Source organism: Megalops cyprinoides, chromosome 22 (genome assembly GCF_013368585.1).
Source record: "Megalops cyprinoides isolate fMegCyp1 chromosome 22, fMegCyp1.pri, whole genome shotgun sequence".
Lineage (NCBI taxonomy): Eukaryota > Metazoa > Chordata > Actinopteri > Elopiformes > Megalopidae > Megalops > Megalops cyprinoides.
In genome coordinates, this window is record NC_050604.1 from 15118070 (window position 1) to 15131378 (window position 13309).

Consider the following 13309-nt stretch of genomic DNA (forward strand, 5'->3'; position numbering starts at 1 on the left):
ATTGTAGCACCCCAGGAGACTGCCTGGGGTTACCACAGAATACTGCTGTGTAAACTGGAAACATGATGAAATGGAGACCACTAGAACGAGAGCAGGAGGGTACTGGTAATGAGTACAATGGTCTGATTATTACAGTTGGTCGCAAAGATCAAGTATCTTCCAGAAACGTAGTCACCCCCCCCCGCCAGTCTGCAATGTGCCCAGTTCGGACGTCCTTCAAGTAAAACACCCCCCTCCCCCCTGAGTACTGGTTCCAAGTTCAATATAGGACACTGATGAAGACCATTACAGTTCCCAGTTCAGTATAGGTCAACGATGAAATCCAGCACTGTTCCCAGTTCCATCTAGGCAAGTGATAAAAGTCTGCTACTGTTCCCAGTTCAGTCTAGGACACTGAAGAAATGGGGTTGTGGGGGGAGCCCATCTGAGTGAGCACTTTATCCAGCCACTGAAGGGGACCATGCAGGTGGATCTCAATCCAGCAGGGGGTGCTGGTCACATCCTGGCGATGATACTCCGCGCCCCAGCCCTAGAATACAGGCCAAAATCAAGAGCAAATTCAACATGCATCTCGCAGATCTGTGCGCCATGCAGCACACTGACCTACTGAACACCTGGCTCAAATATGAAGGTAAAAGCTGTTTTACTGGAATTACAGGTGTAAATATACGCAATTCAGCTCTGTATATGTGTGTGCGTGTGCATGTGTATGTATTATGTGCAATTGTGGGCACTGAGTACATGTGTGTCTAGCCAGATGTGTGCCTGTCTTGGTGGATATGTGTGTGCATGACTGCTGTGCAGTGGCATCCGTTATGTTACCTTGACGAAGCTCATGCGAATGGTGCACATCTTGGTGAGCTCGTAGACGGCCTCAAAGCCGTGGTTGACGGACTGGGCGAGGAGCTCGGCGAACTCCTGGTTGTTGAAGATCTTGAGGCTGCAGCCGCTGGGGATCTTGCAGACGGTGGTGGGGTGGAAGCCGTGGTGGTAGTTGCAGTTGCGGCTCTGAACGAAGATGCTGCTGTCGCTCAAGCACTCGGCGTAAACCTCGCCTCCCACGTAATAAAGATGTACACCTGATGAAAAAACACACACACACAGCCTGACAGCTCAAAGACAGACCTAAAGCAAACAATCCTGAAAATGATGTAACCGTCTGCCAGGAACATTTTAGCTACCTGTCATGTCGCACAGCGCCAACACTTGTAAAATGGTATATGGTTTGAAAATAGTTTTTATAAGATCTTCCCACTCCCTCATATTGAAATATACAAAAAGACTGACTGATTTGATCATTTCCTTTACTGCTGTGAGGATTCCTCCTCGCAGAGGCGCGCCCAAGCCTACCTTTGCCGATGTGCCGTCGGGTGTTCTCGATGGTCGAGTTGCGGTTGACGTTGGACAGGAGGCCGAGGCAGAAGCGGTTGCGGTTGTTGGAGGGGTCAGTGAAGCCGTCCACCATCACGCTGGTGGAGGACGCTTGGAAAGCCTCTCCCACGCGGTTGTTCAGCTCGTAGTAAACAATGGAGCACCAGTGTTTGGGCTCCTCGTAGGCGACTGGCTGTACATCTGAACAGGAGACGCGCACTGAGTCACTTCACACCTTCACACCTCACCGGACCCTGAAGCTATGGGAGACTTTCAGTCTGACCACTATGGAGTTTTGTTCTTGAATGTGCGTGCAGAGTTCATGGAAGTACTACATTTAAAACATCAAGAGTTTGGGACATTCCACCGCATTTTCCCATTCAGGTCTTGGAGAACTAAGCATACCTCAAGCACACTGACTGAGTGCAGACAAAAGAACATTCTAAACAACATATAAAAGTTCCACAATTCTGGAACTGTGTATTAAACTGATTAATCTGTACAGTAAAAAGTACAGTAACACATCAATTAGGAGCCCTTTACTCAGTATCTTAGAGAGGTGATGCCAGCTGTCTGCTCGTTGGGAAAAAATAATGTTTATTTTGTGCGTATTTCTGGCAAACTTCCTTTACACAGTGGCACTGGCCTGCAGGTGTGTTTTGTCTACTCTGACAATGGAAACCAACCCACTTCACAGGATGCAGCTTGGAAAGCTGAAACTACCCAGCACCACCTCCAACAAATATCTCAACATTCGCCTCCATTTCCTCTGCATGTCAGGGCCGCACTCTGCTGCTATTTTACACTGGATGTATAACAATAAATACAGAGTTTCTGGGAATAGTGGCTCAAACATAAACACCATTTCACACACACATGCACACTCAACTTCCAGGGTGGGGAGCGTTCCAAAAACATGGCTCAGTTCAAACTGAGCCAGTGTGGCTCGAAGTCATTCAACAACACCAGTCCGCAATTATGCCACTAAAGACCTGTTAAATACAGCCTATTAAAATGCTCCAGATTCACAACTTATTCAGATGATAACGAACAGGACAAGTGACCAGATAACTAATGAAACAAACCAAATGCAATCGTGCATTTGAAGTATACTCCATCTGGATTTCCATTTCTGTTAAAATAAAAAAATTCACGCATAAAAGACAGCCTTTTATGAGCCCACTGGGAGATTTGTACATCATAATAATTCATACATAAACTGTAATATTGATTGTGCTGTGTTACAAAAAATGTTTACATGTAAAACTGGAACAGAGGTGTATTTTCAGGTCAGCCTCAGGGGGAATTGTTTACACACCGGCATGTTTATGAGGTTTTTCCACAGCTGTTTGTGTGCCACAGACCTACTCTGGACTGAATACAGTGTGAGCATTTCTGGGGGTTACCTGGCCTGTTGCTGATTTCGAGTGGTAGGGGCGGGGCCATCATGTTGGTGTCCATGGGTTGGGGACAGTCCTGAGTCACCTGCTCCTCCGGGGGCATGTATGCTGGTGGGGGAGTTTCTGCTGAATATGAACAGGGTATATATCAAATACGCGTATGAGCAAATATGAATTTTCAATTAGACATTTCAGAAATGCATGACCATATTTGTTGGCTTTCCTTTACTGATTTTGACAAAGGCACCTCACCTGGCATATGAAAAGGGCTGCCGGGGTCAGAGCTGGACGGTGACTGAGGGAGGGTGGAGCTGCTGCCCCCTTCCGGAGAACTGGGGTAACTGTTGCTGGGCGAGAGGGGGAAGGGGAGGCTGCCAGCCTGGGGGAAGGAGTCCGGGAAGGTGGCATTGTGGGGCATGTGGGGCTCGTTCTGGTGGAGGGGGTTGCGAAACCGAGGCAACATGCTGTGCTTGGCATTGAACTCGCTGTTCCTGGGTACCAGCACAGGAGGTAGCACTGAGGGAACAGAGACAAATCAATAAGGAGCAATCGGAGAGATGCTGCACAGAGGAAAGGGCCTCTTTATTTCAGTCTCCTCTGACAGGAGGGCTGTGTGAGGTGGTAAAGACACCCTGGCGCTGCTCTCACTGGCCACACGTGAGCCTACCTGGCCCTGTCGGTTTTATTCATTTATTTATTTATTTTTCGAAATGGCTTCTTCTTCAAGGAGGCTGGTTAGCAGTCCCAAACTCAAATCCGTTCAAGTAGAGGTCAGCTGCTCTTCACCAAGCGTACAGAACTTGTCAACTTTCGAATAGAAAAAATGAGAGTGGATGTTGTTTCCAGTTGTCCTTACGTAAATTAAGTGGAAAGCATGAGAGAAATGAAAACTGAATGGGTGAGGGTGATTATATGACTGCTCGTCTCCAAAATGTGCGTTTTGCCTGTGGATTCCTACCATGATACCAGAATTCCAGTTAATTACGATCGACATGGTAGCAGGGAAATTCCAAGTAATCAGAATCAGAGTGTAGTTTGCAAATTTTTAAATTAATCTGAAATGAATTAATCTGCTTGTGTAGGGAAATCAAGGGTTTCATTTTAGGTAATCAGCAACAATCTATCAATACTTAAATGAAATGAGGTTTTCATGAGCATAAGAATACACTGTACACTTCCCCTCCTCAGTAACTGCAATGTCTCTCTACCTCAGTTCTAGGGCTGTAACAGGATACCCATAGAGCAGCTGATTAAATCAGCACCATCGCCTTTGTGAAAGCAGCCTCGTTCCACAACCTTTTGGCCACATCCAGTACCATATCGGAAATGGATGAGGTTTACCTGGAGGTAGCGTAAACGTTACACTGCCCACGCCAGGGTATAGCACAGTCTGGCCAGTATGGTGTAAATACACCATAAAGTATTTAATGACTCCACTGTAAAATCTCCACTTTCTTCTCACTGACTGCAGTTGTTCCTACATTTTTGGAATTACAGCTTCTGGGTTGTTGTTTCAGTGTATTTGTGCCTTCCAGCCAGACATTCTGCACTGAAACAACATCTCCGAGGTGAACTGTTCTCAGGAATTTGTAACGTCTACAAATACATTATGCTAAACTCAATGTGGAAGACTTCCAAAGCTGTCAAACACAAAAGAAAGATAGGAGTTTCATTTTGCCATCTCCCCCCTTTCTGAAATATAAGTGTGAGGTCAGTATCATGCTCTGAAAACAGAGAGAAATGAATCTGTTCCATTCTGACTGCCAGGGAGTTTTGCTTTGGCTGATGGTAAAAAGAGACATGAGTCAGGCACTGCATCATTAGCCCTATTACTGTTACACTGGATAAAAAAGGACAGTGCCATACTGAAACTCTCTCAACACTCACCGCCTGTTTCACACAGTGGCCTCACTGTCTGTCAAATAAAGAACCATCCTCAGAGCAAAAAAATCAGCAAAAGCATTTTACTGTCTCATCTTTGTGACATGACCCAAGGCTTCTCCCAAGGTTGTGACAGGGGTACACCACGTGCAGTTTGAGCCATTTTGTCACGGCCCTCCTTATTTTCACACGTTTAAATACCAGAACTATTTTTAATATTGATACTCATTATGATTGCTGTACATATAACACACATAAAATTTAAACACAGCTCACGGGGCACAAACATGGTGGGGCACATACAGGGGTTTAATGCAGCAGAACTCATTGCCTCACGTCTAGATCGAGTCACAAGGCCTCGGCAGACATGAAAAGTGGGCAGGGAGGGAGGGTGTGGACTGACAGGTGTTTCACCTCTCACCCCTCGGTCCTTCCTGTCATTGTGAGGGCTGACAGACTTCCTCCGAGTGTTCCCAGCAGCCGCCCCCAGAGCATGCCCAGAATAAGGCTCTCATTCTGCCGGGCTGTAATTTCCTGCCCCTAGCGGCCCCCACCTCCTCCCCTCCCCCACGGCCCTGTGGACAGCTGTTTCTGTCCTGTCAGCTGACCTTCTTCTGCTTAGCCAACAGAAAACAAGTGGTGTGTTTTTCTCTCAAGCAAAGAGAAGCGTCTGTCTTTACTTCACAAGCTGTTCTTTCACGTGTTTGTAAAGTGACACTATAGCACAAAAATATATACCTAGCTGGTAGAAATGAAGGGTACTACATCTGGTTAATAGTAGATGAGGGTGATACAAGGAGGGTATACACCTGGCTCACAGAAGGAGCTGTTAGACCTGGCTGAAAGAGAAAGTGCAATACCTTTCTGACAGAAAGGGAAGGTGATATATTTGGCTGATGTATTTTTGGGGGAGAGTATGAACAGCAAAAAGAAAATGCATGCAGGTCCTATGGGACGAGATGACTCATGCGAGAACTAAAGTTATAGTCACACACTTGATATAGGCTGTAGTTAAAACTGCACCCAGGGCAGTGAGTTCCCCCTCCACTCTGCTCCCTTGCATCTCAATGAAAGAACTTGCTCCAGCTTCACATGGTCACCAGAGGTGTGTCATCACCAGAGCTGGGTATAAACAACTGGAATAACATGGATGCTGCATTTGCAGTGCTCTCACTACCAACTGCAGGGATCTGCAGTGTGCGTAATTAACACAAGTCAAACAGGGACACCATCTAGTGTCTTTACTGCTAAATGTAAGGAGTCTTCCTTCCCGTTTCACTGTAACTTGCTTCCCGTTTCCATCAGCAATGACCGCTACAGTTGCTGCTGCCATTTGTAACCCTGCTGCGGGTGACTTTGTGACTGTTTTAAGAGCACAAAAGGGGAAGTCACAAAAAACTCCTATGCCCCCTTTCTTAAAGACAACTTGTTAAAATATAGATTATCTATGTAATGTAGGTCAGTGTGCCTGGGCCCAGTAACGCTACCCCACTGTATGGTGAGGCTGGGTGCGCTTCCTCACCTGGGCTATCCACTCTCTTGTAGTGGTAGGGGTTGATGCAGACGTCTTTCTTCTTGGAGCCGAAGGGGAACTCGCAGCAGTCCAGCGCCTTGAGCTCGTGGTGCGACTGCAGGTCGGGCCAGCGCCACACGCGGCAGTAGATGACGTGCGGCAGGCCCTTGCGGTGGGACACCTGCAGGCGGCCGTCCAGCGAGCGGGGGATGGTGACGCAGCTGCTGGGCTGGCCGGGGCAGCTGAGCGCCCGCTCCAGCTCCTCCATGGCCCCCCGCTTCTTCTTCAGCTTCTTCACCAGGGAGTCCACCGCCTTCTCCGCCCACTTCTCCTCCTCGTCGCCCTGCTTCCAGCCCAGCAGCCGCTTCACCGCCGGGCTGGTGAAGGAGAACAGGCTGGTGACGTTCATCGCCTCCCCCCCCGGCGCCTCGCCCTGTCTCTCGCCCTACAGCCAGGAGCAGCCCAGCAGCACAGCCTCTCCTCTTCCTCACACCGCAGAAAAGCACAACCAGTGAGTCTGGGCTTGTCCTCAGTCTTCACGGCAGATCACAGCACCTATTCAGCATACCTGAAAAAGAGGAACAGAACACCGTTACAAACTCAAATGACCAACACACATTCCTTCCAGCATGCTGTCAAAAGACTCTAAATGTCAGTTATCTGTTATCTCTATATTAGGACATTAATACTTCCTCTTTATGAACATCTCAGTCCAATAGATGTGGCCTTAGGAAGGATCATTTGATAATATTTCAAAATTTTAAGAAAAGATGATGACCATCTGCATTTCAGTGATTTGTTACTTATAGCATTTATTTATATAGCAAGAGATCACACAAATCTCCTGTCTGATATGCACAATGAGTAAACACACTAATTTAATCAACAGATAGAGTTTAACAATTTTTGAGTTTGCACTGTGGTGGCAGGTTTCCATTTTGCAGAATGAAAAGAATACAGGAAATGACTTGTGGTTTGAACCAGATTTATAGGATCAAAAGTGTAAATTGCTCCTTCCAAAACAAATATGGACAACCAATGTTTTAAAACCCATCACGCTGTAATAACAAGAGGAATTCATCCTGGGATTCAGAATAAACATGGCCATTAATTGTATTCCCAAAACACAAATTCACAATGTACACTCATATACGCAAGCCATTAACAGGGGGAACAAAAACACATATTTCATAAAACTACAAGAATACAAGAACAAGAATAGCCTGGAGTCAATGACAGCAAGTGACCTCGTAAATTAAATTCTTTTTTACAATCAAAGTATGAGAGTGACGGCAGAATTACATTCTTTTAAGTTACGGAGGGTCCTTCTAAAGGGAGACCTTGTCTGTAATTCCAAGCATTCAGTATGCTGGGAACAGCCTCACCTCCACCACACAAAGAAAAACAACACTTTCCAGCCATGATGCCTTTAGTATCAAGCCTGCCCTCCATGAAGCTCCCAGCTGCGAAGCAGACACTTGAGAGAGGTCTATGTGTCTATTGCCTATTTCAATAGAAATGAACCTTGATTTAATTAGAATAATTTCCATCAACATGCTGACTTCTTCCCCGACTCCCATGACCTAAAAGTTCTTGAACGCAGTATGTCTTATTTATGAGCCCATCTCTGACAGTAAACGCAGAAGTATATCAAATTTCCCCTTATGAGCAATAAAAATCTGTTCTCCCCCAGCGTTCACCAGCATAAACATGAGCAGCGTTTTATTCACGCGAGCGGTAACTTATTCAAATGTGAGGTATTTTAAACTTGCACGCGGCACCTTCTTCACAGCAGTGGTATTCGAATCACACAGACGGCATTTTATTCCCGTGAGCGGCGTTTTATTTTTGGGCCGCCGCTAAGACATAAGCCACATTTATGTGACTGCTGCACAAAGGCCGGCAGAGGAACCGCGAGGCCCTCTGAAGGCAGGTGCTGTTTACAGCCAGGAGATGCACCAGTGGGGCCCGCTATCTGTGGCCGTGGGGAAAACTCAAAGTCCCTCCTAAATTTAGCCCCGCAGCCGCTCGCCTCTGGGGGGGGGGGTACTGGCGGGGAAGCGGACCCATATGGAGAAGCTGCGTGAAAGGAAAACATCTTTGGTGGGAGACATCCTCTGTGTCGAGCGCACACTCCCGCGACACCTTCCACATTGTCAGGCCAGCTCCCCGGGGACAGAGACCGGGCTTATCTCCCCCTATCTGCGCCAGGTGACGTCACTTCCTGCCTCGGTGCAGGTCCACACTTCCTGCAGGTGGAGAGAGGCTGTGCCTCTGTCCTCCTGACCCCTGCAGGAGCAGAGTGCAGTGGGTCATGGGGACACTTCAAACAAATAACTGATCTACACCCGGAGTATGAAATTAACTTATTGGTCCACCAGCCAGAGTTGCTGGTAGATGACAAAAAATCAGCAGCCAATTGGATTCTTCACCAGCCAAAATAATTCACTATGAATCAAACTACTTTTTAACTAAATCCAATATTTAATATACAAACACAAATGTATATGGTAGCAACGTATGTAGTTGGCTGAAAAAGCTAGCCAGCAAGATAACATTACTGCTAAAAATGACTGCTAAACCACAGTAATGTTTGCTACTACCACTAGCTAACTAGTTAACTCGCTAGACATTATCTAAGGACATAAAGGCTTGATCAAGTCTGAATCAAACTTACTCACACAGACACTCAAAATAAGATAGGGGTCTCCTCTTTTTAATGATGGCATGTACCATGCGGAACATGGACTTCATTACTCTACCATTCTGTTGATTCAGTGTAGTTAGTGTGCCTCCACTTTTTTAAACTGATAGTAGACTCAGTTATCAAAATATGTGACAGGCATAGTAAAGGGCAATTACGTCTCAGACCAGAATTAGCTAGTTAGTTTTTAGTTGCTGAATTAAGCCATCATATGCAGCTTGTGATTGAACAATCAGATTGTACAGAGATGACCAGTACTATATTACAAAAATCAAATATGACAGAGGGGTTCTGCCATGGACCTAAAGGAAAAAACCAACAGGACCCGGTCCAAAAGGGGCGTATATTTGGGCATCTTGCATTTTTCAAAGGCTGCCAGACTAACATAACGGGCCATGATGATTTCTTTTTTACACAAAAAAGCACCCGCCAGAGTGACTGGTGACCCTCCAAATTACTGGCTTAAGAGAAAATCTACCAGCATCTGTGAATTGGCAGATGTTAATTTTGGAGTACCTTAAAGGATTTACTGAAGAGCACTCTCACAGATGTTTCATCATACTGCCCCTGTTAAGATTCAACAGGCTTTAAAAAAAAGTGAGCCGGTATAAAACCAGCCTGGCACCCACCGGGTCTGCACCACAGGCCCTAGCCTACTGCAGCCCCCTAACCTGAGGATACGGATAACACAGCCAGAAGGGTGCTGCTTTCCTCCCGCGACACACTTGCAGACACCCCCCCCCCCCCCCCAAATCTCCCTCCCACCAGCTCACGCACCGCCACCGAGAGCCTGCACATCTGAGACCAGCTGTCCGGCACTAAAAAACAACATTTAATCAAATTCCACGCATTTCAGTTTCCAGGAAAACATATTCAAACATCTGGGTCTGGGAGCACAATCATCTACTGTCACAGCCCATGGTTTTTCCCCAAGTTTTAACTCCCTCCAGACCTGGAGGTCTGCATAACATCTGACCGCTGCCTCAATCACACTCTTGCATAACAAGCCGAGATGTGGCTGTACTGACGCTTTGAGACAATGCGAGGCCTGAGATGTGTCACAGACGAAATTAACAGTGCCCTTATTCCTCCCATGTGTACCTCTACAGACATCAATATGACATCATCGTCCTTAAAACACGGCGGTTTGTCTGTGTGGCAGAGCTGGGCTGAGACGCCCACCCTCCACATCATATCAGCCAGGGGTATGATGTCAAGCTGGCGCATGACCTGCGCAGGGTTTCGGTCGCACCAGCGCGCGCTCATCTCTGTTCCCCCTCGGTCTTACAGTACATCCTCTCTGAGAGACCGCAAAAAACGCCATAAAAACCATGACCTTGTGGTCACCTCCCACCTGAGCCGACACACTGGCTCTTCACAGACACACTATCTTTTTAGAGCAGGCAAAGATTTTGCCACTTCTTTTCATGGTAGACGCAACTGTAGATATAACTGACAGATCCCTTGCGCCAGTATGTGTGATTATGTGTGTACATGTTTGTATGTGTGCTTTTGTGTACGTGATCTAGTCTATATCTCTGCAAGTCTATATGACTGTATGCATGCGTAGGCCTGTGCTGTAACCAAATGGATCATAGCATGAGTGCTGGTGGCATGACTTTGACTGATGACCCCTCATGCTACCCTGTATCACTTTGTGCTGCTTCAGGGATGTTAATCAATTCAGGATCTCCTGTAGGATGAGGACACAGTAATGCTGCTCTCTGGGCGCTCCCCTGGGACTCAGCATTATAAAGATCTTACATTATTTATCAAGGCTAGATGGGGCCTCCATTAACCTCACGCTCAATTATAGCCTCCCTCTATACCAGGACTGAGAAAGACCCTGTTATAATACTGCTTAATATAAATGGCTGTGCTGGGTCACACCCTAAGTGTCAGCCCAATGCAAACAACACACTTACATGCTATATATATTATCTGAATCTGACCAGCAAAAATGATGTTTCTAAACAAATGTGCACACCATTAAAACACACAGATCAGCACCACCTAACACAAACAATTTGAACATTGGGAATATACGCACACTGGGAATGAAAAGCCTGAACCTAAACACAGACCTCAGGCCACAGATACAGTATTACTGTATTACCTATCTAAAGCATTCCTGCTCTCAGACTGAAGCCCCTCACATGGCCAGCACACAGCTCCCGATTGTAACACTCATTTCTCCAACAATTAATCAGACCATTCAAGACAACAAGCCCTGGATTATGGCTGTGTTCGGGCGAACACCCTCTGCTTAGCATATGATCACATCATTGTTCAGTATGCAGCACTGGAAAACCTGATAAATTTAATGTATCCAGAGAATGGCTCACAAATGTACTGTAAAGCAAGGATTAACTCATGTGGTTAATTTTTCTACTATAGTTACACTGTGCGCAGTTGTCTTGAGGGCTGAAACTGACTTTCTTGTATAATTGGTATACAAACATTCATATCCATCCATTCACCAATCCCTGAGCCAGAACCAGACCTGGAAGGGACAAGATACATGGGGAGACCACACCCTGGATGGTACACCAGTCTATCACATGGCACGCACACACACACACTCACACACACACACACAAAGGGCACGGAGCAATTTATAGATGCCAATTAACCTAGACAGCATGTCACTGGACTGTGTGTGGAAAGCAGAGCACCAGAAGAAAGCCCACATGGAGGAGAACACGCAGACTCCACCCAGGAAAGGGCAGGTTCAAACCCCCCGACCCTGGAGGTGTGAGGCCACAGAGGTGCCCACTGCACTGCTCCGACCACAGACTGTTAAACACAGGGTCTGTACACATGAACAAAGCTCCCAGGGAACTGAAAAAGGCGCATGCGAACTTAACCATTATAAGACTCCCGTATTCCTGAGATGGTCCATGATAATGGCTTGCTGCTGTGGTTAATAATGCAGAGACCTGAGGAATTGCCTACATACACATAACCATGAACTCTATAACTACAACTGTAAAAATGCATAAATGCAAATTAATTTGAATAAGCAATTGAACAAACACTGAAACTAACTGTGAGTGATCAGACATCAATGACAACAAGTTAAAAAAAAATGTTATCACCATGCAATACAAATGTCAACATTAACTATTCGGATATAGCTAATAACTACAGAAACTTCACAACAATTTTCTTAAAAGTAAAATTATTTCAGTGTTAATCTCAACTACTATAGAGATAATGTGCACATGTTTTAGAAATACAGCATATGATAAACACCGCTATGGAAGCTAATTAGCTATGTAGCTGGGTAAGCAGGGAGGCAGCTACCTAGTGTCTAGTATAATAATAGAAAACTTTCAAGATTGCAAAGAGAAGCCGCAACACGTTATTACCATTCAAAATAAACATTTAGACGCATTATCTAGCATACAGTTAATGTGGTAAAAGAGACAGATACAGGTTTTCGAGGAACTTGTGCGTTTTTGTTATGTCAAAAAGTAGAGTAAAGTTTACCTCGTATGCTCCGACCAGCTCCTTTCCAAGGCTCACACACAGCCTGGCTAGAGCTGCTCTCCCTGGCGTCAGTGAGTCGCGGGCCGGCGCACCCTCCGCACAGGAGTCGGTATCACTCCGCGGGATCCAGGCAGGGGCGGTCCCCGAGTAACAAACCCATTTACACGTTAACATTTTTATTCACCGTGGAAAGCATTATGTAACAGTGTAACAATGTTACAATGCGTTGGTTTCCTGAGTTCAACAGGCTGGTTCAACAGTGTTTCAATCATACGGTGCTGTTTCTCTGTTTTGTTCAAGTTCATTGTCATGGCCTGTCTTGTTTGCAAGACTCAGCAAGCTTAAACACTTTACTGGTCACTGTGATCTTACTGCCCGAGGGCATGTCAGAACTCTTTAGACAATATATTACCATATTTTAACTGACACATTTGGATCTGATTATTACTTCTTTTAGAAAGCCTAATTAATGTTGTGTAATTGTTGTGTAATGTTCTGTAATTAATTGTGGCATTGGGAAAACATGCAGGTAAGGCCCCTTGATAGGTTTATGGGTGCCTCTATATGGGAAGCAACAAATATGGCCATCATTTTAATGTTCTTTCTTCAGATGGCAGTATAAAGCTGCTGTGGAATTGCATGTGAGTGTGCAATTATTAGTTATACTGTGTAATGACAGCCTGACCTTCACTGAGGAGGTTTATACTGTTATTATAAGCTATTAATACGCTATCACAATCAAACAGACTGACTGAACAGAAAAATTAAAACAGTGTTGTGAATTGATTTTATCAATGATATTCTCCAACCGCTTTACTCTGTATATTTTGCATGTGTTTGAATGCTTATATTAGGTCAGTAGATACAGAATTTTGTATCAGATACACAGCTGTGTACCTGTCTGTTTTTCCACAGTGGTACCTGTCAAAACAGTCCTGTGAAAAATAA

The 13309-nt window shown here is 45.6% G+C and overlaps 1 protein-coding gene across 2 annotated transcripts; it reads right to left on the reverse strand.

Moving 5' to 3' along the window:
* Positions 1-185: 185 nt before the first annotated feature.
* On the reverse strand, positions 186-12419 carry LOC118769733 (mothers against decapentaplegic homolog 1). 2 transcript variants are annotated; one of them, XM_036517020.1, is made up of 7 exons: positions 12362-12419; positions 6175-6733; positions 3024-3287; positions 2778-2894; positions 1351-1572; positions 823-1079; positions 186-529 (listed from the first exon to the last, which is right to left on the reverse strand). In XM_036517020.1, exons 2-7 carry the CDS (start codon positions 6572-6574, stop codon positions 386-388), a joined length of 1404 nt encoding a protein of 467 aa, XP_036372913.1. In that variant the 5' UTR covers positions 6575-6733; positions 12362-12419; the 3' UTR covers positions 186-385. The 2 variants fall into 2 exon arrangements, with proteins under 2 accessions (XP_036372913.1, XP_036372912.1); XM_036517019.1 differs by having other exon boundaries at positions 2778-2897.
* Positions 12420-13309: the final 890 nt, after the last annotated feature.